At 35.9% G+C, this 27933-nt stretch overlaps 1 protein-coding gene across 5 annotated transcripts in view; it reads left to right on the top strand.

The window, feature by feature from the left end:
* The window catches only part of NPAS3 (neuronal PAS domain protein 3), a 603067-nt gene that overhangs the window by 410150 nt on the left and 164984 nt on the right, over nt 1-27933 (top strand). For all 5 annotated transcript variants that reach the window (XM_032113050.1, XM_032113049.1, XM_032113053.1 and 2 more), the window contains one exon: nt 10859-10948. In XM_032113050.1, coding sequence (XP_031968941.1) covers nt 10859-10948 — 90 coding nt within the window. The remainder of the gene's footprint in view (nt 1-10858; nt 10949-27933) is intronic.

The following is a 27933-nucleotide window of genomic DNA, read 5'->3' as shown; positions in this document are numbered from 1 at the left end:
ATTTTTTACAATGAGGGCAATGAAACACTGGCACAGGTTGCCCACAGAGGTGATGGATGCCCCATCCCTGGAAACATTCACAGTCAGGTTGGGCAGGGATCTGAGCAACCCGATCTAACTGATGTCCCTGCTCATTTCAGGGAGGTCAGAAATAGGTGGCCTTTAAAGGTCCCTTCCAGCCCAAGCCATTCTATGATTCTATGATTCTATTTGATTTTGGCTCAACATAGTTTTTCAGTGATTTAAAGAAAGGGAAAAAGACAGAGAAAAGATGAAGAAAATCAGGCAAATATGTATGGGATTGCTTAGGGTCTAGAAGAAGACAGTGCTGAAGACAGGACACAACTGCAAATACATGGAGCTTTGTTGTATTATATGATTTTTCTTTAGTAATTTTAATACTAGTTTGTGATATCATTGGGTGGTATAATAACTTCGTTGCAGAATTCAGAAATGGTGAAGAAAACTTGTGAGGGAGAACTTTATTCCAGCAATGCTTAGCCAGAAATATATGGCAGCAGAAAAAAGAAAAATATCACAGTGAAATCAGGAAAAGCTGGGATGCTACACTCACACTTTAAACACTGTATGTTTAAAGCATCATAATAAGAAATTAGAAGTGTTTCCTTGGCCTTCTCTGTGTGATTCTGAATAACAGGAGAATGGTGCTAACATTTAGCAAGTGGAGGAGTTTTCTTTCATCACTTTCATTGATGAAGGCACTTTTACCACAGTCATATTAGGGAAAGAGTAAGCTTCAGGTCTCTTACAAATTGGAGTGAATCAGATAGTAACAGTGGAGAGCAATCATGTCAGTACCTACTTGGGACACGAGATACAACACAGAGATTGTTGACAAGTGCAATAAACAGCATTAGGACTGGTGATGTCAAGACTTATTCAGGGCTTTTTAGATAATGTGGTGTTGTAGATTATTGGCACAACCAACAGCTACTGTACTCTGCAGTGTCAAAGGAATCTTGAGCACCCTTTGATGAGCAGGTTACTGATACTTTATGCTGCAGCTGATCCAAGGCACTCCTTGAGGGAATAGCATAATAATTTGGCTGCACACTAAAACCCTGTGTAAAAATACAGATGAACATTTTCTGTCTTTAAAAGGAAAAAAGATATTATTAGTTGAAACCTTGTGTTTCTGGCTTCTGGAAAAATCATAACTCACCAGTCTCCACAGTAGAGAATAGGATTTTATTATGGAAGCACAAACAGACCCTTAATTATCACAGCAGTCAGAGGTGCCACTGTAATATATCAGCTTGTATTTTTAAAATAATATAAACCTTTTTCATTGGAAGAGCTGCTCTGTGCTGTTGATATGCTTGAATTTATGCAATGAGCTGGTAAACAGCAAAATCCATACTTATCTTTACCTACACAGGCATTAGAGGTGAGCTCAGGAGAAAAAAAAAAAAAAAAAATGGGAAAAGACAGAGGGAGGGAGGGGGGGAGGGAGGACGGGAGAAACACAGTATTTCCTCATAGCCTAGGGTGAGATTAGAGTCCTGTTGATGGCAAACCTGCATGCTGTCTTCTCACCTGGTCTCGTATTCCAGCTGTGAAACAGAAGTGGAAGGTCAACATAGCAATAGTGTTTTGTAGTGGCAAACTGAGTTGATTTCCTCACATTCATTCAGGACCAGACCTCCAGTTCCCTCAGGATAATTGATTTTCACATAAATGTGCATTTCCCACTTTTATGTGAAATGTATTTCTGGACTGAAGCACTGTAAGCTCAAAACCCTTGCACAAAGTATAGCAACCCAGCATGGAGATATCAACTTTACTGTGAAGAATGTAAATATAGTGGATAATTATTTTAGGGGAAGATTTTGAAATATTTTTATTATTAATGAAGTCTCTGATTGTTTCAGAAAGTTGTTTGTCCCATGTACTTGCAGTACTCCTGTATTCCCTGCACAGCTAAGTGAATGGAAACCAAAGCTTCTGTGAGAACCAGAATAGCACAGCACAGCTTTCTGGAGATTTGCATCCTGTCTTCTACTGACTTTTGTGTCTTAAGACAGTGTAACCGGAGTATTTTTCAGTGATCAAGACATTTGAAAGGTCTCTGTTCCATGATGTCTAATGCTATAGAAACTCATAATCCAGCTTTTAGTGCTGCACAGGCTCTCATTTCCATTTTAAATCTATTTTCTCTAAACCTGTAGGAATTTTTCTAAGACCTCTGTCAAACCTTTAAAAAACTAACCATGGATTTGAATGCTGCTAGTAGGGTAGACAGACATGCAGAGTAGAGGAAACAATCTTTAGAGTTGCAAGAACGACCTCAGAACACAAACCTCAAGGGGTTATAGTTTTGTGGGCTTTTTTCCTCCTTTTTTTTTTTTTTTTTTTTTTTTTTTTTTTTTTTTTTTTTTTTTTTTCCATGTCTCAATAGACCCAGCTTATAGTAACTAACATGTTCTGATTTGTGCCAGTACAGATTCAAGGATTCAAGTCACAAGATTAAGGATTCAAGTGGCAGTAACAGTTCTGGAGGCTTTTACATACTGGTTTTTAGTGGAAAAGAGAGTGGCTGCTTTAACTTAGCCCAGCTGTCTATGGATCCTGGAAGACTTCAGAGGGAACATATGTGGAACTGCTCCACACTCTCATAGGTGGAGAAAGAATGGGTATAGCAAACGCATCTCCTGCATTAGTTCAAGGATTAATGACAGCTGGAGGAACTCTCAGCAAATTAGGACCAGGTTCTGTCTTCTTCGCATTATAACATGGAATAAGAGGCTGAAGATAAGAACATCAGTTTTTAATTTTTTTTTCCATGTAACTTAAAGGGTTACAGTTAGAAACAGCACTGGATTGGGTAGACTACAGATTTGTTCCTAATGTTCTGTGTTCTTATTATATCTGTATTCCATTGTCTGAAAAGTATTCTCAAGATGTTCTTCTTTCAAGAAGAGTATAAATCTGAATGATATGCTAGTCAAAGAACTCAACTCAATTTCTCATTTGTATCTGGTTTTGTTGTATATATTGCCATCTAATAGATTAAATATGCTAAACATAAGCCCCTCATCCTCTTCTTCCTTGAACACAGCCTCTCTGCTTCATATGTATGAAATTGTGTGATGCAAGTGAGAACACATATTCAGGTCTGGGATAGAGGTCAAACTAGCAAGCCAATTGTCAGGATCAATCACCAGAGCATCTGAGTACCGATGGAGTGCACAGGTGACATTTTAAGAGTGAAATTAACTCTCTATAAAAAATTCTTCCTTTTAATTTTTTCACCTAGGTTTTTGGACAACTGACATTAAGCTACCTTTATCTGTTTGCTTTCACATAGTGTCAGGTTGTGTAGATTGACAGAAAAGCTAACCAAACATGCAAATACACAACAAATATACGATCAATTTGAATTGAGCTCACATAAACTGAAATATTCATACACAACATAAAAGGGCTTCAAACTTGCAGCTTGGGAAAGAGTAACATTCACAAAAATGCGCATTGTTCCCAGAATCAGTTTTGCTTCTACTTGCACAGTGTTCCGGTTAGATCAGGTTCCCACAATCTCTTGCTGTGTGGTCTGAGGTGCAGGTCTGGGAACTCTAGCCTTCATTCTGCCAGCTCTGTGTATCTTAGCTCCTGCTGCTACATCAACTTAATCTTTCGCTTTTGGCACTTATTCAGTAAATGTTATGCAGGTACATACATTGTCAAGTCCTTTACTCACGCCAGCACCTCTCAGTGCAGAAATGCATAATAGATTGTAATATTTGTACCACCAAAGGGTGGGAAGCACTTACATTCAAACACTATGTATTCAAAGCAAAGGCAGTCCACAGATAGATGTACACTTAATCCTGTCCTGAAGTGATCACTTTCTCAGGGGAAGAGATACATAATGTAATCTCTGTACGACAAGTCTCATCCTAAATAAATAAACTTGATTGCATTACGTGGCATGCAGTTCTTGGCATCACAGTCTCCTGTCCAAAGAGTCTGGAACCAGCACTAGCAGCTCTAGGAATCCTAAATAAGGAAAGGGTAGGAACTCATCAAAAATCATAAAGATAAAAGTTCAGTGCTTTAATACATGACTTCACAGGATGGTTTGAGATTTTGAAGTAATATAGAATGGCCTTCTAGAAAAAAAAATAATATTTCTATCTACAGGGCAGAGATTTCTAAAAGTCATTTATTTCTTTGGTACTCAAAAACTGTCAAACTCTTAATCTCAGATTTTTTTCTTGAACATCCATCATTTAGAGATTTGTAATCTTGCTGTGATTCTCAAACTTAGCTCTGATACTTGTCAATCTATTATCAGTGAACAGTCCAAGGAGTACATCTTAAGAACTTGACTGCCACCTTTAAACATTTTTCTTGCCTCTAAACCTTTCTCTTCTACACTCTCCATTTTTTCAATGTTTCTGTTCTGGAGTAACATATGCTTTTTTCTAATCAAGTAGTAAAACTGCCACTGCAAGTTCTTTGCTGCTTTGGATATATAAACATACTTACTCTGTAAGTCTGCGAAAGATGCATCAAGGAAATCAGTAAAGTTTACTCCTCCTCCTTCATTTTTTGGCTTTGAGCTATAAAGCAGACCTCCTTACTATTGACAAATTTATTTTTTGGCACTCCTCTGTTGTCATGAATCGCATCCTGACCACACGAGCAAAGAGCACAAAAATGACAAATTAGGAAGCTGGCATCAAAGTCCGCGCTAACCACATCCTTTGAGTTTGTCCTCTTACCTCATCTCTTTTACTGTAGTTGTTTTGGTGCCAAATGCATGTTGCCTTGTTGCCAAGTATGTGTCATTAATTCACAAGGAATCTATGGTCATGTAGCCATATAACCATTATGGTGGACTGTGATTGAAAAAATGGCAGCCGTATGAGAGTTGAAAATAGGGATTTCTGTGTGTTTTATGTTGGGATTTTTGCTCAGTGGTAAAAAGCTTTTAGCCTAAGAAAGGCTGACATAAGTCATATGCCTTTTTATTTTATTTGGGCTTTTGTTTGGGGGTGGGTTTTTTGTTTTGTTTTGCTTTGTTTGTTGGGGCTTGGTTTGTTTGTTTGCAAGGGATTAAAAAGATGGAAGAGGAGAAATAAAGCTTTTAGAGATTTTTGTGAGTCAGTAGATGATCAAACTTCAGTTGCTCATTTTTATTCATGTGTATCAAATATATCCCATGTAAAATCCTATTTCCCAGCACAATACTCTGATTGTCTCATAGTACTTAATTGTGAAAGCCCAAGGTCAGATTTTCCACCTAAGTAGTTATGCTTTTGCATGTTTGTTAATGTTGCTGGAGGATATTGCTCTGATATCTTAATAAAGAGAGCACAGAAGATGGGTACTGAGGCCAGATTTCTGTTAGCCATTGTTTATGCCTTTTATTTCATTTTAACCCCCCACCCAAAAATGGTTGCCATGTTGAAATGAAACTTACTAGTTTGTTTCTTTCTTTTGTAAATGATATTTTTTAAACCATGTTGTAACATGATAGATAAATAAATAATGCAATTATATGTATATTATAAGACATTTTCATAAATGTCAATTGCATCCAATGCTTCCTCTCTTTTAAAAAAAGAGTGAAATATTTTTGTTGCTTGTGGATTTTGTATGTCTAATTGGTGACAGGCTTTGTCCTTAAATAAATGCTCAGCTCCAATTATAATATCACTATGTCATAAGAGTGAAAAATTCTAATTAAGATGATCTGTTTCCCAGGAAAAGTTTAGTATATCAATTAATCTGTTTTATCAGGGGGAGTATTCCCTTCCCCAGCCCCTAACTCCTGAGCAGAGTCTGAATGATGAGAAAAGCATCACAGATGCATGCTGCATTGGACAAAGAACACATGCATGCATTTAAATCATGTATATCTTACTTTTTACTGATGTAATTGTGAAATATGTCCTTTTTGCATTCTTAATTAGGGGGTGGAACAGATGGTGAAGGCTTAGTTTAAAATAATCTGTCATTAAAATAACCTAGCCTACTGGTAATTCTTCACTCTAACTGGAGTTTAGGTCGGGGTAACAGGGTTTTTTGAAGCATTGGAACACACTAGAAAGAATTAGGGACTTCATGGATAGTGTGAAATATGAGGGTATTCTCCAGAAGGACACTGTAGTAAGACTCCAGTGAATTAAATTTGCCTGTAGAGGGAATATGCAAAAATGGCTGAGACAAAATTCCTCTGACAAATATAAATCCATTTACTATGATGCATTATACATAAGTGCATATTCGGTCAAAGTGGTACAGTGGGTTTCATATCCTGAAAGGAAATAACCTCACTATGCTTCAAATACTGTAAAAGGCAGTGAGTATTTTGGGATAAAAACCTGTGCTTTACATTTTTGTATTATTCTGATGTCAGAGGATATAAATTATAATAATTTGCATTATTGTTCTGAGGGGCTGCAGCTAGTGACTTTTAAGCCTGAGTCTCACTTCCTTCGTGTCTACCACATTGACTTGCTCATATGTGACAAAGAAAAACTTGTATCAGTCCTGCCTGGCTAATTTAGAACAGTTTTCAGGAATAAGAAAACTGGCTCAATAAATCAGATACTTGCATGTCTTTAAAGCATTTATTTTAGTGTTCCCTCCAAGATTTCATTCTTTAACAGCTTTGAAGAGAGCATATAGATTTCAGCATGGTATTATGATAAATCTTCTTGAGGAGGGGCAAGCATTAACATTTGTGTCGGTTCTTTTTCATCTTAATCCAACCTTGGTTAATAATCAGAAAATTCTACATAGTGGGTAAGAAGATGTAATTAACCCTTTGACCCCAGAATCTTAATTGGCGCCTGTTGAAAACAGTGGGGCAGTTAAAAAAAAATAAATTAAAAAGTAGCCTGTGGTGATTGAAACAGCATAATACATAATGGTTTTCTGAAATCAAAAGTAATAGAGAGCTTCAGCTTTAATCACATTTTGCATAAAACCAGTAAGAGTAGTTTTAAACAAGAAGTTGCCAGTCTACCTTAAATTGGATTGTGCTCAAAATTGGCATTTGGGGTCACCCTGACCCTTTCTCAGCTAGATGAGATAGGACTGGGTTTATGACAGTCAACTTCATTTACTTTAAAAAAAAAAGAGGAATTAAGTCAAGAAAATTTTCCTTATATTCATGGTCTCTCCTTCAATGAAAATAGGACATTATGAAAACCCAGTTACCTTTTCAGGCCCTATTTTTATATTATAGTTAACTCTAGAAGGTCCAGGACAGAAATTTTATCTGCCTTTGAACTACATTGGAACTGTTCAGAAATTCTGTGTGGAAAGCACTGTGGTGTTCCTTTTAAAAGAGATATTTTAAAGCTGACTAAATCCACTACCTTTCTCTCATTTGTTTTGTCCTTAGTTATACATAGGTAATACAAATCATACTTCCAGATATTTCTCATTAAAACAAAATTGTTTGTGAATTTGCAGTATACAATGGTATCACATACTCTTCTCCAGTATATAACATAACCTGTGTTATGTTGCCTTGCACCTTCTCTGAGGTCTGCTGCTCTCTTGGCATGCACAAAGGACGTACGCTTTATGAAAAATTGAAAAATTTCAACACGCATTACTTAAATAATAAATATTCATAAATAATACCTATGAATAACGAATGAGACAGTCCTTCAGAACTACTGTTTGACCTGTAAAAGGAACAACAACATTGTCACAAAAGTGGTCCGTCTCAGCCCTTTTAGACTGGTGGGAGGAACTGCCTTGCATTGGAAGGTGGCTTTTTCTCCTCCTATTTTTATTGTCATTTTTACTTAGGTATTGGGACTCGAGCTTAGTACTTGGAGCTTTTGTTGTAATGTCTTTGTATTTTGGACACAGAAATAGTTAGGTGTCCATTAGCTGTTAATCAGTGGCTCTTTCAAAATACAACTAAATAAACTTTCTGATTTTGCTCTTCTGAACAAAATGCTGAATTTGGTCAGTAGTTGCACATCAGCCTAACTTCAGAGAGGTGGGAAAAGAAATGGAGAAAGAATGACTGACCATGACTTAGTAGTCTCAGTTGGCTTAATGAACAAATTTTATGGCACAGGAAGGGGCTAATCACATCCAAAGGTGTTGGTATGCTGCACTGGCCCTGCCAGTCCTTCAGTGGTGCCTCCTCAGTTACCTACCTTGTAAAACTTGGGGGCAAAAGTAAGGAGTAGTCTCCCAGAAAGAAAGAGAAGAAAAGACTAAATAAATAAAGCTATTTAAATGAAAGGAGAGAATCAGAGTTAATGGCATGGAAAAGTAGCAAGTGCTTAGGATGACTAACACTCCTCACTTCAACACCCTTCCAGTTGCTGATAACTTTCAAACTTTAGCCATGGAGGTTGAAATTTCTTTGTACACCTATGTTGACTAGAGATAGTTTTATTTGTTTCTATTTTTTCCAGCAAAACTGGTTTCAGCCAATTTCAAAACTATACTGAGTGAAACATTTCTGCCTAATCAGTACTCAAAGGTTTCTTCAAACTTTTTTTTATTAAGCCTGAATTCCTGAATAAGATGATGTGTATAAAAGAAGCAGAAAAACCATCATTGACTCAGAGAATTCTTACAAAACTTTGTCCAGATATGCCAGATAATTACACACTAATGCAGCGTGCTAAGCAGATCATAAATATGCCTAAGCTGTATGTCGTTCTCAAGAAACAGAGCAAGGGGACCACACAAAAAGCCTGGCTATATAAGAAACTAAGAGGAAAGTTTTTTTATAGGATACACAAATAATCTATGAAACATCTTTCCTCAAGATATCATTGAGCCAAGAATATAACAAGATTAAAAAAAAATTCTAAGGAAGATAACACAGCCATGCCAACTACTAAGAACAGGCTAGTAAGAAACCTCTGGTAGGCTTGTCATTACCTGTATGGATATTCCAAACACTGTTGTGAAGCACCTCTGTGCATACTGACACAGGGAAACTGACTGCTGCAGGTAGGCCATCAGTCTGAGGCAGCGTGACAACTTGTTGTTTGTGGACAATGGAGTTCTATACAGGTGGCTGGGGAGACAGTGTCATGCTTCTCAGTGTAACAGAGGTTTAAACCAGTTTCCTCAAAGGAGCACGGAGCAGAGAATCAGAAATACTTTAACTAAGACCTTTAAAGATTTACTTTTCTGAGTAAGAGATTGTACATAGTGGGAGAGATCAGATGTGCAAAGGTTTTGATTGTCCTGGTATGGTTCTAAGTTTGAACTTCACTGTTCCAAATTTTCTGCCTGTTAATGATGTTAAAAATTCAAGGAAGTGATGTTAATAATTTGAAAAAGAAATGATGATGATGATTTATAAGTGGCCGTAAATTACTTGCATAATATAAATGTTTTTACATGAAGGAAATCTATGCGGATTTACATTTTTATTAATTCATAAATATAAATTAGAGTCTTTCTTTAATGCTGTGTCTTTAGTGAGGCTTTGTATTCCAATATGTGGTCTATTATTTCTAGAAAACTCTGATTTTTGAACTAATTCCACCACCTACTACATCAGAGAGGGGTGAACTTTTGCCAAAGACAGCTTCTGACTAGCAGAAACAATTTCTTTCTAACAAGAAATTAGTCAAGAAGCAGAAGAATAAAAATATTAAAACCCCTCAGAAATCACTGTTGTGTATTTGAAAGGAGTGATCAGATGATTTTGTCATCATGTATCATGATCAAATTTATGTGCTTTTTCCTTCCAAAACTAGGCTGATCTCTCAAATGGTACAGTTAAAATTTCCTTTACATGTTCTTTTATCACAAGGGGATATTTGGGATGGGATTTTGGGGATTGTTCCTTGTTCCTCCCAACATTTGGGCTGTTTTGTATTTTCTGAGCTGTTACAACATTCTTAATTTCTGGAATTTTGTGATTTTACTTTTGCAATAGTCAAAGAGCGTTTGCCAATAATCAACCTCATAAAAGGCAGAAAGGTAAAGAAATGAGTAGTGCATGAAAGTAGTTTCTTCCTAGCGAAATTTTTCTCTTATTCATAGAGATATACTCCCTTCTTGATGTGCAGTGATTTACTCTGTGTCAGTTTAGAATATAGTCCTTTGTTTATTAACTGCACTCGTATTTCAAAAGGTATGCATTAATCGCTGTAGCTGTATTTTGATTTTTGCAGTTGCAATGGAAACCACATCCAAAGACTTGCACCTGTCAAAGTAAAATCTGATCTAGACTTTTACACCAAAGGGATGAAATTCATAGCATTTCTAGAGACCTAAGCTGTAAACATATTTGACAGTAATCTGCTGATTGGCTTTGTTGTCTCACAAAAGGAAAATGGTGTGTGAGTGTATGCATGCATGTGTGTGCATGTGTGTGTAATCCTCAATTAATTTACAAATTATTGAGGTCCATAGTGGTTTGAGTGATGGCAGGATTTTATTTTCTCCTTTTGAGTTTTTGGAAATGGAAATTCTCTGCTCCGATTCTGAAGAATGAGGGGTGATTTTTTTATATACACCATTCAATTGGGAGGTTATTTGTTGTCCTTATTTATTTCTTCATGAAAAAAAGAGCATTTTATTTTTGTATATTTCTTCTATAAAACAAATGAGATAAATGTTATACAGTATATGACAGATATAAGCATGGCAGTAAATTAATTTAGTAACATACTCATCAACTTGAACTCAATATACTCATATGCTGTTTATTAATATGTAGACAGAATATAAAGGAATTGTCTTAAGGATTCAAATTAAAACCACTCTCATAAAAGTCAGAATATTTTCCTTAATTTATTCTGTGATGCCTCTGTTTGAATCTATTTCTTTTTGTAGTTTGGAATTTTTTATTAATCTATTCACTTCTTTTTTTCCTCTTACGCTGTAGTCCCTGGATGGATTTGTATTTGCACTAAATCAAGAAGGAAAATTTTTGTACATTTCAGAAACCGTCTCCATCTATTTAGGCCTGTCCCAAGTAAGTACATGCTTTCAATTCTAGAACATAACTGTGTATGATGCATTCTTCTGTTTATCATTCTTAAGGAAATAATAATTTGGTTTCTGTATTTTGCATGGATCATTGAATTAGCTGTTTAAAGTTGCATCCTGTTCATCCTGAGACATAACTAAAAATTGTCTATCAGTATTGAACATTGAGATGTGTATGAAAACTTTTTGCCACAAAGGATCATTATTAATTTATTGAGAACAAATGAAGTTTCTTTTCTCTGTTGTTTTGAACTTTAAACCTCTATACCTGATAGGAAAGGGACACTCTAATAGTACTTCCCTTGTGTCCTATTACTGGATGTTTATGGAGTACCCTGCATTATCCAGGGAGCTGACACGATGACAGAGAGTCATTTGGAGTCAAGAAATGCTGAAAGAGACCATTAAAATGTCTTGCAGGGAGGGTTCCAACAAGGACACATTTTGATGCTTTCATAAATGCTCACTAATATGAAAAGATGAATTTATAAAATATCATAATTTGGGGGGGTTGTGGTTTGGGATTTTTTTTTTCATATAATTGCTGACGACTGTTTTTCAAAGATTAAAAGGCAGGAGAGAAGAGGGGCAAAAGTTGGTTGTTAATGCTTATTCCTAATCCTGCAGCATTCAGAAATGTTTAGGATGGATAGCTTCATTCCGCTTCCACTTAGAAATGAAGCAGAAATATTTTGCATGATGATTTTCAGAGTGGGACCATCTACTTCTGCTGCAGTCACCCTGAGAAGGAAAAGAAAAACTGAAATAATATTTATTTTAGCTACTTTAAATTAGGACCCACACAGCTATGAGGAAGCAATGCTTAGTTAGCATAGGCTACTTACTGTCAGTTTTGCTGTACCCCACCAACAATTAAATGGGAAATTTTAATATTTGCTGACAAAAAAAGACTAATTTTAAATATTATCTGGTGAGAATACGAATAGAGGCTCATTAAGTCCTCAAAGAACACGCAAGCGATTGGCTGTAATAAGTTCAGTAATTGTTATTTTGTGCTGGCTTTGGCAAACCCATGATAGAAATGGAAACAAGAGCTGTTTCTAGCTCATATCAGTATTCTTGTCTCTCATTAAAGTCCCTCGTTTTGTAATAGACTTTAATCCCTGACTTAATCTGTTTGGGAGTTAGTATCAAGAATCTCACATTTTGAAATCGGTGCACCACCATGTTGCTAATACAGCAAAGAATTGGAACTTTAATGTTTATTATTGTCTTATGTTCATATTAATCTGGTTTATGCATAGTATCCAACAAAGTTTAATAAGCCAGTAAAGAAGAAGGATGGATAATTAGTTTAAGCAGGTAAATGCTAATTAGGAAACTCCTGAAAGGCATCCATTATACACTAGCTTAAAACAAATTTTACAGCCCTGGTTAGTGGTGTAATCCAAATTCTGTCAAGGCAACTGCATTTTCTGTAATTGAGATGTGTATGTTTGCTTTGCATAACAGATGGCTCTGTATGCTTAGACTGATAGCTAGGAAAATAATAATTGCATTATTCTGGCCAAAAGAATATTAGCTCTTGGGTTTTGGCCATTTCAGTCAGTCCTCCTGCCAGCACAGCATATGCACATATATGGATTGGATTTTCAAGGAAATTGATGCATCTGGAATAGTGTGGCCATCTGAAATATCATCTGTTCAAGAAAAATTTGGCTTTAACCCTATGTTAGTCTCTTGTTAAAAGCATTTTCTGCCACTGCCTTTCAAGCTATAGAGTTGATAAATCTCTACTTACTCTGAACTCACATCATGTTGTTAAGACTTTGCACTTCATCTTGATCCATATGCATTTTGAGAAAGAGTTCAGATAAATGAAGCAATTTTCTTTGCATGTTAGAGTATTTGATATATCAGGGCAAATATTTCTGTGAGTTCACCACTGAAAGTACTGATGGAAAAATTACCAAAAATCAGAACCAGTACTGTGGTTTTTTATAGAATAATAAATTAAATCTACTGAGATCTACTAAAATATCTGATGCTTTTCCTTTTCTTCTCTTCTGCCTTTATGGAGACATTTTGTATTTCTCAGGCCTCTGGTATTTATATATTTTTGATATATTGTTCTCTTGGTACAGCATTATATAGCTAGTCTCTTAATAATTTCAAAAGAAGTGCTGTAGCTACTTCCTACTAAATCACTAGTCAAAGCTTATTTGTTGATAAAAATATCAGCAAGTCTACCCATAGAACCATTTCTCAAACTATACTTGGAAATGCTACAGTTTTCACCACACCAAACTTAAAATACTTGTGAATTCTGAATTTCTGGGTTGGTGCTATGTGATACATGTGGTGGTGTATTTTTTTCACTGCAAGTAAACATTGATGTAGCCTATGCTGATACTGCAAAAGTATATATTTGTATAGAACCTCCAGGCAGTGTAGCACTTAAAGGCATTATGGTGTACAATATTATTTGAAATATCATCATCAAGTGCTGACTTCGGAGTCTTACTTTCTAGTCAAATAATTTCTCTAAGAATTCATCCTTGTTTGCTGCAGTTTTTTTTTTCTTTTTTTTTTTTTCAACTAGTATGCATGGAAATAATGTAAAATACGTATTTTTATTTGCAAAGCAAAATCTCATGTCTCCTAGTTAAAGGAAAACAGTTCTTGTATTGAATCTCAGCAGGTGAAAACAGTTATGGTAGTCAATTTTACTCTTTTCTGAACGTTTAGAGCCAGTGGTGCAAAACAAATGGATGCTGATGTTCTAAGATAGCTGCAGGACTAATAGTAAACAAATCTGATAAAACAGTATCTTGGAAGGTAGCCTGGAAATGATAATAATAAAGTTACCCCTGGCAAAAGTAACAGTATATTTGAACAGTAAACAAAAACTGTAATAAATATCCTTTTGACATTGCAATGACTATAACTGTCATGTAGACACCCATCAACATATATATTTTGAATAATTTTTTTGAATAATTTTCTTCCTGCTAATGCTAACCAAGAATTTAAGCTAGTTTGGCAGATGTATGTTTTAGACCACACCATGGAATTGCAATTAGAGCCATTTCAGAGAAGAGAGATACATTTCAAAGTTTAGGAAAAGACAGTTAGCTGAAAATAATGAGTGAGAGAAGGTAAAGGTCAAAGCAACAAAAATGGACCAAGAATCTCCCAGTAAATTGACTTAAGTCTATGTTAATTGTCATAGCTCAGTTATACTTGAGGCAAGCTGAAATAGTTCAACATACTTTCCAGTTCTTTCATGAACTGTAGTATTTGTTGAAAGACCCAGAAACGTCTAGAAATGTACAGTATGGCCAGGATTTCTTCTCTGGGTTGGACAACATGACTGTGATGGTGTAGCCAATACAAGCATCTTTTTACACCAGATCTCTGTAGTGATGTAATACAGTTTGTTCTTCTTATATATCTAGTCATTTTCCAAGTCAGTTGGTAATTTTTTGATATCAGGGTAACTGCCATCTTTGGAATCTTCAGTCCCGGATTTCCTTTTAGAAATGGCATGAGATTTCAAAAGAAAATGGCTAAGCACTGAAGAGACATTCAAATCCCTCCTTTCAGCAGTTAGAAGTCAGTATGAGTGCTTCCCTAAGAGATTTCAATTCTCTTGAAAAGTCTCTGTGTTTGAAACTTAGACCAAACATATGCTGAAACATAAATAGTAACAAATAGGGAGAAAAATCTATCGAGAACCAGATAGAATAAAAATGTGTTATCCAGAAAGGATAAAATTGTCTGACATACGATGTTTCAGGTTCAATAGAAAATATTATGAGCTTATAATCTGTATAGGATGCTTTTGCTTTCAGGAAACAAGTTCTTAATCATCTCTTACAACAGTTGTACTCAGCAAGGATAGTATCCATTGTTTCCTGCCCGTGAGGTCCACATCTTAAAGTAAAAGATTTCCTACCTTTGCTCCTTCTTGTCCAGGCCACAGAGCAGGTTTGCAGATTGGCCTGTTGAAAAGAGAGCTCACTAAAAATGAACAGTGCAGCTGCTGGCATAATAAGAGATAGATGATACAGACGAAACAGGAAGAAAACAAGAATAAAAGTTTGAGAATTTATCCTTTTGAAAATAAAGCAGGCAAAACCAACAGGTATATTACATGTGTACTCTGTTACCAGCAGCATAACCTATCTCCTTATTTTGGCTTTCTGTGCATTTGTTCTATGAAATGGCAAATAAAATTATAGCTACAGCACACAAGTACAAGGTCAAATAAATGACAGTACTCATTCTATTTGTGAAGCTAGTCTGAAAAGGAACCATGGTGCCAAATGTGGTTTATTTGAATAATAAAGAAGAATTAGATTCCCCTGATAACTTGGCTGAGGGCCAATAAATCACTGGAGGTTAAGAATGCTTTGCAACTGCCATGTATTTCTTTTGCTTTTACAAAGCACAAACCTCAACTACTATGCTCTACCTGTTTTTCAATGCAAATCAAGTTGAGGTTAGTAGATGGTTAAAGGATTGCTTTTGTGCTCTGTTTGCTTAAAAAATAATATAGAGCAATCTTAACACTTGTGCTGATTCTATAAATTCTACCTTATTTTCTTCCTATACCATTAACAAAATAATAAGAATAATAATAAAGCAAAAAATAACAAAATCCAGGAACTGTAATTTTTTTAAAGCAAAACTAGGCAATAACCAATTGAGAAAAGAACTTTCCTTTTTTTTTTCTTTTTGTGACGTTGTCATTATTTTAGTGTTCTGAATTTAGATACTTCTACATAAAATGATCGTTTGTGCTCATTTAGTAAATTGGTACACTAGCACTGATAATTTTTAATAGTTTTTCCCATTTAAAAATAGCAAATAAAAGCCTGGGAAATTCTGTGTTGATCATGTGGGGCTTTAATTTTTTTTTCCTTAACATTCATTGTAAGAATATTAATTTACTGTTGTGTTTTATGCTAAAAGAAGTGAACAAGGGAGGAGTTCTATTGAAATAGAGAAGCTCTGAGGATTTTGAGAGCAGTAAGAAAATATAAGCATCAAAATAATTCAGAAACAGTACAAGGCACAGTGGCACATTATCAATTTACAACATTTAAATTGATAAATGCTTGATGGTGAAGGCCTACAAGGGCACTTTGAAAAGCAAATAGCGACCTGCTGAAGAAATTGATTTTTCCCCCCCGAAAATGACTGCATGATGCATCATTTGACTGCATGCTGTCCAAGTGCTTGACAGAGATAATCTCAGCAATCCCACGGGTGACCTTATCGTTCTCACCAGGGCAACTTTGTCTAGGTTCTGACTTTGTGCATGTCAAGGTTTCTTCAGGCAGGATCCTTAGGGGGAAAAAGTTCCTCTGTTCGATCCAGATATTGAACCACTCTTGAAGGCAACTCCCCCACCCCCAAAAAGGCAAGCTTGTTTCTTTTCTTCATAATTATGAATGAACTGAACAGAGAAAATATCTATAGACACAGTATCTTTGCTGAAGCCATTATTGCCTTCTCAGTGTAGTTTAGCTTAGCTCTTAAAGGAGAAAGGATACCTGCCATTAGAGGTTATCAGACACAGTTGAAAGACTCCAAAATGTATGGCACTCTTGTACATAGCAGAAATATCCCACCTGCTTTCTTTCTCACCCTCACTGTTCACAGCTTTATTTTTGCCATCCTCACAGTATTTCATATCAGTGCCTAATAATTTTTTTGTCTATGTTGTTGTTTGGTTTTTTTTAAATCCCTATCCCAACCCAAGAACTTTTAAGACAACTCAAGTGCAAATGACAACCTGACAGAAGTCCTGAACATCAACATCAATATGCATAATTTTGCATAGACACTCTGTAACAACCTTCACTGTATGGTCATGAAGTGGTCCAAAACACTTAGCCTGTTTTATCTGGTTATTACCAAACTGGTTTTGTCTTGCACAGAGGAATATATTGCCCAAACTGTGATGACTAACAGCATTTTAAAATTTGCAGGATTTTTGAAAGTGCTTTATATAATGAACAAACTATTTTTCATGTGCAGTTAGTAATTGTTAATTACAATTACTGACTAGGAATCTGTTGAAAGCAGCAAATGCTATGCTCTGTTTGGTACCCCAAAACTGCTTTACCCACTGCCTTTGACACCCACAGTTCACCGTATTCAACCTCTTTTACCTCCTTCTTTCATCCACAACATTAATTCTGAGTGAACAAGACGTGCTTCCTTGCTTTTGACAAGATTTGCTGCAGTCTCATGCGACAAAAACCCAACACTCATTCCAGATTCAGAAAGTAGGATTTATAACAGCATTTTAATTTAATGTTGGATGTCGAACATATAAAGAGATCACAGTAGTACTAGAGCTGAAAATTGATGCCTTTTTTATTAGTGTCCTCTCAGAAGTGGGTGAGCCGCTGTTTGTGCAATGGAGCACAGAGCACCACAGTCAGATGAATGAGGATATGCTATCTGCAAGGAATCATATTTCAAACCACTGTCTGCTTCTATTGATGTGCTCAGAGTTGAAAGGTTATGCTAGTAAATGCCATCAGAATTTTCAGCATTAGAAATCTGTGGAATAATCCGCTGACTGTCACTTTGTAGTGAGTCCAAATGCAATACATGGTGACGCTTTAATGATTTTTTTTATTGAAATTAACTTATTGTTACTGATCACACTGTTTTGCTTATTCTTTTATAGTGTGTTTAAATACTGCCAACAGTATTGTCTTACAGGCTCCACTGAATATAGCTCTCTGTTGAGTTCACTAAAGAAATCCAGAATGTCATTTTACATGAGAATCATGTTTCCCTTATTTATTCTTTTGAACATATTTTACCAGCCATTGAGACTGAAACATTGAAAGTCTTTATGCAGAAGGGATTCACTGGTTAAAATGAATCACAGATTCTCCATGCAATAAAATTATAGCCTTATTGGTTTAAACACTTAAAGGCTGAAGACTTTTTATGTCACTTAATAATTTCTAGCATTTGCTGTTAAAGGAAAAAAAAAAAAAAAGGAAAGCATTTGATAAGGTATTTTCATTGCAATTTTTAACTCTTTCCAGTACTGAATAAGACTGAAAATATTAGCAGTCACACCATTTGCTTCCTGATGGATTCAGTGGTTTCAGATTATTTTAATAAAATATCTGGGGGAAATGAGTAAGACAATTTAGGTATTTTATGTTTCTCTTTCCTATTAAAGCAAATACGAAAAGTTTTCCTGAATTAAGATTCATATTATCCAAATTAGCTACAGAGTACTTTGGTATCTTCTTTGCATTGCTTTTCAATGTATTTTTGTAGAAGTTGGAGAATATTCTAAAAACAAATGGTTGTAGAATAACTGGGGGGGAAAAACCCAGATACAGGTGAGGAACATTCAAATTTGCCCTAAAGATATTTTCCATGCTTTTCAGGCACATTAGAGATGAGGAGAAAAAACTCTACCTTTTAAGAGTAAGTCAAAAAGTCATTCTGCTGGTGATGGATGAAAATTTCATTTCTAAAAATAAATAAATTGTAATTAATTAATAAGAAATAGCAATAGTAAGAAAACATGCCTTTCACTGCTTTTACAATGCACTAATTATAAACTTTGATTTTCTTTTACATCTGTATTCAAGTCAGGGCAAGAGAAAATCATAACTCAAATATTTTCCATTGTATGAAATAATTCAAGATTTGTAGCAGAGAAGCAGTATGGGTTCACGTGACAGAACTTCCTTTCCAAGCACTTGAGAGGGGTGGGTCAATCCACAGATGCTCAAGGGTTGGCTTAAGGCTATGAAAGGAATAAAACAGTGCCCATATATATTAAAATCACAATCACTGAATGATTCTGGGCTAAAAAATAATGCTGCAAAAATGAAATATAAAAAAATACTTTAAATTCAGTTCAGTGATATTTTCAGCTGCAAATCCCCACTGACAGTTCCACCAGTCCAACTAAGGGGTTGCATATGAAAGCACAAGATCAGGAACAAGCAGCTCAGGAAAGGGATAGGAAATATGTCTTAATCTGCTTTTGCCAACATCATGTATTCTTACAGCCTTGGTCAGGGCTGTATTTGCTCTGTGTTCAGTCAGAGTTAACAGAGTAATACCACTCTGGGAAGAGAGAATTGGTAAGAGAACAGAAGCATTCCAAATTCTGTGGAGAGTGTCTTCACTGCAGATGGGATCTAGCCAAGAGAACCTCCAAGTCAGAGGCTAATCTTGCTTAATCCCCGAGGTTTGTAATGGAAATTCAAGACAATCATGTCCATGTGCTATTACCCTTCCAGTGTTAATCTATATTCTGTCACTCCCTGTTCACCTTCACCATTAAGATAGACCTATGCTGCTTTAGCTTTTTAACCCCATGTTTCCCTGTATTACCTTCTGGCATTTGAACCAGGATGCCATCTGAGACCTCCTCCGTCTGTGCTTCCAATTGCACAGCAACTGACAGAAGCTTCCTGCTTAAGTCACAGATCAAAAGGGAATGCTCCCAGGTTGCTTTCTGCATTTAGGGGACAGGGAAAAAGAGCAGCAGAAAACTTGTCAGGCTTCCTGTGAGCCAGTACTTTATCTTACTTGCTCAGCTGAGTTCCTTAACAACATTCACATTAAAAGTTCTCTCTGCTCATACCTTCAGAACTGCCTGCATTCATCCTGAGTAACTCAGCTCCACATGGATGATGTTTACTTATCATTCTCATGGCACTCCCACAGAAGGATCCTCTGCAGATGAATCCACAGAAGAGCCAGTTCACCGCCATTTTACAAGCTATGGCACCGAAATCTGACATCCCATCCTATCACTCAGCATGCTCTAGCAGTGCTGGCATAGCCAAAAACAGCTATGCAGCAGAGGGGTACTTCTACTGACCACCTGATGAGGTAGTAGAAAACTAGGCATTCATTTTTCCCAGACAAGAGTTCAGATGTGGCAACAGAGTGAAGTGATAAACTTCCTTTGCCCAGAGTTTGAAATTCAGGGCAGAAAGGTGAGAAAGAAAATGACTGCCTTCAACAATGAGGAGACATGTCTAAGAGCACAACTTATCTTCCCTTTAGAGGTAGGAGGCACATGCATATATTGGAGGGATGGGGAATCAGATTAGTATGAGTGGACAGACAAAAGAAATACGTCTCTAGTGTGAGCAGGCAGGAAGGGGAAGACAGAAAAAAACGGCACACTGCCTCTACTCTTCCTCATGAGGAGACATGCTGCTTCTTCCTCAACAACCAACCTAAATTTTGCTAACCTTTGATATTTAGAACTCACAGCCCAGCATCAGCTCAAAGAGTGAGTAACTTGGTTCCAAGTTACTCAAGATTTATGAAAATAATATTTTAAAGGACTTATTAACATTCTGAGGGTTTTGCACCCTTTGTGACTTTGTATTTTCAAGTGCTCTTTTTCCATTAGCTACATGAATGCTAAAAATGTACTTTAATATGTAGGAGTTGTCTGAGACTTTTTGGGAATATCATGATTCTACAGAAAGGCCTTTGAAGCTACAATCAAACCACCTGATTGGCAATAATATTATAAGGTTTGGTAACAGTAAAATATAAAGGGGAAATACTGTCTTATTTCTCTATTTGAACAGGATCACATGGATCTATAAACGAATACGGTGTATTCTGCTCATACTGTATTCCAGATAACTTTTAAAGCCTTTGTGTTAATAAATCTGGGCTTATACTAATAAAATGTATGACAGAATTATTACCTATATTAATTATTTCATGTTTAAGATCCTGTCTTTGGGTCTTTTGGACAAGTATTTTCTAGGCCGTGTGCTGCTGTATTAGGATGTAACTGTTACAGTTAGGCATAGTCTATACCTTTTCATACTGGGTTTCAGAAAGATGTCTCATTTGGGACAGCACTTATTCATGCAGAAGTGGTAAATACAAAGCTGTATGCATTCCTGAGATTCCTTGAATAACAATGGATCTATCCATGTATTCTTATTGAACTTCCATAATGTATGCATAAGAAAGATATGATGAAAATTGTAAATGGATGTCTTCTATATATTGAGGCATCAGGTATGAGTCATGACTTAAAGTTTGTAGGAAGAGATGCTTCCTTTTCTAAAATTCATTAATTCAGTTGGAGAAACAGTAGCTTCCCTCCTACGTTTGTTTCTCTTGACATGACATGAGTCTGATCCACAGCCTGTAAGGCAATGAAGAGACTTCACAGATTTTTGAATGGTTCTCATTTTACTCTATATTGCCAACATGTTTGTTATTTTACATTAGGAATGAAGATATATTCTGTAAGTTAATAAGCAATCCCTCTGTCCCTGTAAGCAACTATTACTTTGAATAAGAGTGGCAGTGATTTCTCTTTTTTGTTTTTTATTTGTTATAGTTTGCTTGCAAGTTTTAAAACATTTTAGTCATATGATAGCTCAGTTTCTTTGTCCTGTCTCCAATTTTATATATTCAGATTCAGTTAACCTGAATCAACATTATGTTAAGGCATTTTAGAGGATTCCTGCATTAATTGTAATTGCTATATACCTTATTTACTGCAACCTTGTGTGCAGATGAGCTAGTGTCTAACCACTGAGAAAGATGCATTCCGAAGACAACGATCTTCAGGATCAGAGTGGTTGGCTAAAAAAATGTAGTGGAAAAGGTATACATTTTATTAGTTGCATGTTTGGGAGGGGTGGACATTATGATATTTTTATCATCTGTTTCCTGCCTTCTTCTGATTCAGTCTGTCTTCCTTGTTGGCTCCCAAATCAAGTTTTGATATATTGTTGCTTGAGTGTACAATGCCTTCCCAACAGAAGGCAGTTCAGGGGAAGAATTTTTAATAGAAAATTATTCAATCACTGAAATGCACATAAGCAAATTCCAGTTTCTAGAGGTGGGCTTCTTTCTCTTTCATGCTCATCGTGAATGTAAGGATTTATCTTTCCTGCTTTTTGGCAAAAATGTGTCTGCAGAAAGAATTTTTTACACTTCAAATTGAACTTATTCCAGATGTTTTGTCTGGCTAAATCAAAGTAGGTTCCTTAATACTTGTTCTATTCTCCTCTTCTTTTTTGATATCACTACATTCCTCTAGGTTTATGTACACTTGTGACTGCAAAGAAAGAGCTTATGTGTCTGATGGAAGGTCTCTACAACAGACAGATGCAAAACAAATTATGTTTTTTCCATTCTAAGTGGTTAGGAGCTATTCAACTGGTATAAGCACGTTAGTGCTGTGCCTAATTTGGACAGTGATGTGACTAGATCTGACACAGTCCAGTCTGCATTCTCCTGATGCTTTTGTGATAAATCGCTGCAGATTAGCAAAGTCTGCAACCTCCCTAATGAGGGTGCAAATTCTTGTGAAATAATAAGAATAATAAGTAAAACTGGAAAAAAAACCCCAGATATATAAATGTAACTTTTACAGCTCATTAATTAAAATTGACATTGTAGGGTTTCGAAAGGACTACAAAAGGACACTACCATTTTAATATGTTTTGGAACATTTTCAATTTAGCAACCAAGAAAATCATGTCATTCTGGAATCCATTCACCTCTAAAAACACCAGTCTTCAATTTTAAATAGCATTTGTAGAAATTAAAGAAGGTAAACTAAAAATATTTCTAAAATGTCACAGCTTCATTGCAATACTAGATGATATGGCCCATCCCTTCATTATCATCTAGAGCAGCTGGGAAGGTGCTGTGAAAATAGCGCCATGTCTTTTAAAATAACTAAAACCCAAAGATTTTAAAGGAGATTATACATTCATACCTATATTTGCTATTTTGAATCAAGTTGTTGATGTGCGATATTCTTTATTATGGCATTAACATCCATGTCACAGCAATAACAGAATTTGCATATAAACAATCACCATAATGTATTGGAAGTAAAAAAAAATCAGGGTTTATTTTTATTTTAAATAAAACACATATCCTGAAATGCAAATATTTATTCTCTGTGTGTATAATATGCCCATGATAGCTGATAATTTTCTGATTCTCTTTTATAGTCTCATTTAAGTCGTATTTATTCTCTTGCATCCATGGTCTTCATTCAACACTGGACATCTTAGTGAGCTGTAGTACAGGGGTTTTTTTGGTTTTAACCTTCAAAGGAATTTAGTTGAGCAGATGCTACATTGAACTAGTCAGAGTCGAAAGGAAATGATATGGCTTTTAAAGGGCACATCTAGCATATCTACTGGGCTAAAGTAATTCTGGCAATGCTTCAAAGGATACAACTTTTGATGGTAAAGTAGGTAGGCTACAGAATGAAATCACATATGGCAAGCTGTCAAAGTCTTCCTACACATTCAGTACATTTATATAAGTGCAAATGGATGCTGCTTAGATGGAGTCCCTAGCAATTTCCTGTTAAATCTGCTCTAAGATTATCTGATATTATTTGACTAAATTATCTGTAAAAGCTGGGGACAACTTTTATGATCAAATATTTAGAAATTAGTTTTTTCTTTTTGGCAGATTATCTGAAAAATGAACTGCAATTGTATTAACACTTAAAAGCAAAGGGCTTTCAGTAATAGCAATTATATCAAAACAGGGATAATGAATTGCTGTATATCAGCTTGAAGAGGACGTATTTATAGGTCAATGATGTCAATAGCTATAGTTCTCATAGACACCTCATTTCTTACCCTTTTATTCCTTGCTAATGCTAAGCAGACACAGTTTTAACTTTTAATGAGATTGGTGACTATGAGAACCTCATTTCACAATGGAAAGGAAGATTACAAGGGATGAATATTTTTCACCTTTCAAAATTCAGTCATAAAAGTTGTTGCTCTTTTACAAATGCTACATCGATGATTAGCCATCCCCCTACCACCAATGAAAACAAATGCAGATGGGCAAACTTTTAAGTTTTCTTTTTTATATATATTCTGTTAGTTGTGTTGAAAAATGCTCTAGTATAATGACAAAATGCAGGATGCCTTACAGAGAATACTGGCTTTATAGCTAGGAGCATGCACGCATATATATTTATGTATAATACATCTCTGGGAATGAATCTGTATGGTTGCATTCTTGAAAGAGGAATCTTGAAGTTGTACTGAAAAGCCCTTTACCTCTGTCCTACACTGTCCCACATTAGTAGGAGGTAAAGAGTGTGCAGCTGCAGCCTTACAACCCTGAGCACATACGTTTGCTTTCTGATTTTGGGTCATGGCTGTCCTTGAGAGCTATGGTAGGAGGAAGCACACTTAATTTTACTGGAGGGGAAGGTGCAGTGTGGTTCGTGCTGTTAACTGTTGAAGGCTGGAATCTGTTTACAAAGAATGGAATCTAATGAGATTTGGCCATGGAAACTGAAATCCCTCTAGACAGACCTTTATATTCATTTGGCCCCTCTCACACACTTATGCGTGGCAGTAGCACATGCTCCCATCACAACTCTGAGACTGCATGCCAGATATAGGCAATCAGGCTGTCTAGTTATTCATGTCTTACAGGATCCAAGAGCAAAAAAGGAGTACAGAAATGCACAGCTTTGGTTAGGTGTCTGTCTCTTATTTGGCTCCTATTCTGCAGCTGCAAAATCACGCCAATATATTAATCACATGAGTCACTGTACAGATCACACCCTTGGCCCCGATCATAAGCATAGGGCATTGTAGATTGTAGAAGTAAATAGAATGAAGGTTTGTATTGATCTATTTAAGCAGTGGTTGCTTGCTCAGTGGCATATGACTCGGACAAATCTCAGTGTTCTTTTATTGGAATGGCAAATAGCCTCTTGCTGGTATAAAGGCAAATCCATCTGCCAGTTTCAGATCCATTTTGTAATAGAAATGGGAATGTGATGAGTGCTCAAAAAAATCTTACTGCTTTAACGTGAGCAAAAAAAAAAAATGCTGTTGTGTCTAGACTGAGCCTCAGCTGAAATTTTCTAAATTATTCAGTCTGAAACAGATGTGTGTCCTGTAAAAATTTCTAAATAGTGGTAAATTTGACAATGTGACAAGGAACTGAAAACAGTTTTCTGACAGATAAGTGTTAAAACAACAGTAACAAAAGGTAGTGCTGCAAGTTGAACTTGAAATAAAAAGAGTATGAGTAGAAGAAAGGATAGATAAATCATAACAAAATAGGAAAATAGAGTATGAGCAGAAGAAGGGATTAATATGTCATAACAAAGGCTCGGATCCTGGAAACACAAACACAAGAATTCTCACTAAAAGCTGTGAAACAAATGATAAATCTAATCAGTTAAATCTTTGAGGGATTTGGGCTTGGATTTTTGAACTGTAGGAACCCTCATTAAAATCAGTGTCAATCTCACCAAAAACAAAGCAAAATCAAAATTTCTGGAGAGGAAAATTATGACCAAATGCATTTAATAGCAATGCTTGAATTTCAGTAGTGAAAAAGTACTGATATTGTGTGTTACTATTTTTTTTCTTTATACCCTGTTTACCTCTATAAACACCCAAAATTGATGCGTAGGTTGTTTGCGTCTGCTTTATCATTTGGTTGCTCAAAAGTGTGAAATTACATGTGCTTATAAAAGTAGGACATGGATCTCAATGTTTAATTGATTTTTTATATTGTATATATTTAAAATATAGGTATGCACAGTCTGAATTTTAGAAACGTAACTAAACATCTAAAATAGTGATTGGTGTTAAACAACAGCTCCTGCCCAGGAAACAAACAAACCAGGGAAGAATGTGTCAAAACCCATCAGTCTCTTGTTGGGCCCATGCCAGGAGAACAGCAGATTTCATATTGAATTGAAAGCTCAGCATATTTGAACATTGAGGCCTCAGCTGTGATAGGACATGACATTTTAAAATTGGCATCTTTGCTTTAAACAAGGAAGGTTTTGGTGTTTCTGTAGATGTCCCAGAAGTAGTGTGCAAGGGTACACAACTGAGAAATAGACATATCCCAATGTAAATGTGTGTTTACAAACCAACTCATTACCAAAATAGAAACTTGATTATCAGTGCAATATACACACAACTTGGAAAGAGTCAACTGTGGAGCCTCTCCCTTCAGGAAATTGAAATTTATGTTAGCATATGTGAAATTTATACTATACAGTATATTTGAATTGAATACACTTGATTTTATCCATAAAGTTATAAGAGGTTTCCTCACTGTATAGGGGCTTGACACAGTTCTTGAGCAGAAATAACCTAGATTAAGCAAACTATCAGTGGTCCAAAATATAAACACTCGCTTCCCATTTGCTCCTTTGGCTCCAAGAACAGTAAGCATCTATTATGAGTTAAAAAGTGTGGGAGTTCCCTTCAAAGACCATTGCTCTATGGCATGATCTCCTTCTGGAATCCTAGACAAGGTGTTCAAAGTGACTCTGTGTGGTGAGAGCTGGGGAACAGAGATAGGCTAATTGAGTTCCAGAAATCATATGCTGCTGTTCATCTTGTGAATAAATGAAACCAGGGCTACGGCCATGAGGGAAATCTGAAATGCTGGTCTTATCTTTCCTGATACCTGCAGTCATGTGTAAGACACAGGCACAACTGAAAGTAGCAGGAGTAAGGCAAAACTAATTGATGCATAAGCACAGCTGAATGGAAATGTAGAAAAGGAATGATAGCACCAGTTCATTTTCTATAGAGATGGCTTTTTCTCTCACAGATACATGAGTTTGGAAGCTGCATGGCAGGTAGTTTCTCACTCTTCTCTGCTGATGCATGTACTAGGTTGTTTGTAACTCTTTTCAAGATTTTACTTAATAGTATTATGGTGTGATTTATACCTTTCAGTATGGCACACACAGCTCTTCTTGATGTACCTCCATTTGAGATAAAGGATCTACCTCAGCAATGAATTTCATCTACTACCTTAATTTTCTGAAAGGTTGCTATAGTGGTATGATATTCTTCAACCTCTATGACAACATTGGGGCTCTTTTCTCTTTGTAAATGTGAAAAGGTTTATGTGTTACATAGCTAAAGTAACTATTGCAAATAACACAAGTTTTAAAGTAGAAGTAAAGCTACAGTGATTTGATTTTGGTTTTCTAATCAGCTGCTGGAGGTTCAAAAAGAAAAATAACTCACAATTATCATTTACACAAAGGAGTTTAATTAATTACATATATGCTAAAAATTGTAGCTAATGAACTTCACCTTGAAGGTTATCTAGGAAATCTAGATAGGTTATCTAAGCTAAGGAAAATGACCTTCCATATTTGGAGTTGTATTGCATCTTTTTGTGTGTTTGTTCTACCTATATAAGATATATTTTCACAGATTTTTTGTTATATGCTTTTTGGCATGTTCGGTTTGGCACATATTTAAATGTGTTAAATAAGTGCTGAAATAAAAAGTACTAAACTGGAGACAAAATACTCCATTCATGTTACAGAGTAATAATGTCTGTTGTAATAATGACTGTAGCACGCACTGTTTGTGAGAATCGCATTTTGCATTATATGTCACAAACTCTACAATTTATAGTTTTGTATGAAATCATGGACTTCATTGTTTTATTATATTTCAGTGTAAATTTTTCACCCATCTCAGTTCAAGTAACATTCTCACAGAATACAGGTTTTGTAGTGATATGATGTTTCCTAGCTGTAGGCTTGGCCTGTCCCTTCTACTGGCTGTAATTTACTTTTTGGTCTCTGTCGCCTTGAGCTTGCCTTCTGACTAGTTTGTTGAATGATGTGCTAATCCATTATATTTTTCAGACAAGTGTATCGACCAGTATAAACAGACTGGAGGGCACAAACCTAAATGAAAGCTATACTTCCTTGAATCATTTAAAAAGCTCCTGCAGTGGTGGCAGTGCAAAATAACTTTTCTCTGTACATTAAATAGAAGAGGGAAATTTCAATAAATAAGATTGTGGGGAGGGGCATGTGAGCACATTATGGTGCATTTCACATGGATGTATTTAGTTATAGGAAGAAGAGACAGATAATGTTAGTCAGCCACTTGAGAATGTGCTTCTAGATGATAAATTTGAAACCGAGCCCCAAGGCCTGCATTACTTGCCATTTCC

Source organism: Corvus moneduloides, chromosome 6, assembly GCF_009650955.1.
Source record: "Corvus moneduloides isolate bCorMon1 chromosome 6, bCorMon1.pri, whole genome shotgun sequence".
Taxonomy (NCBI): domain Eukaryota; kingdom Metazoa; phylum Chordata; class Aves; order Passeriformes; family Corvidae; genus Corvus; species Corvus moneduloides.
The sequence above is the reverse complement of the archived record's forward strand: the minus strand, read 5'-3'. Positions and strand labels throughout refer to the sequence as shown.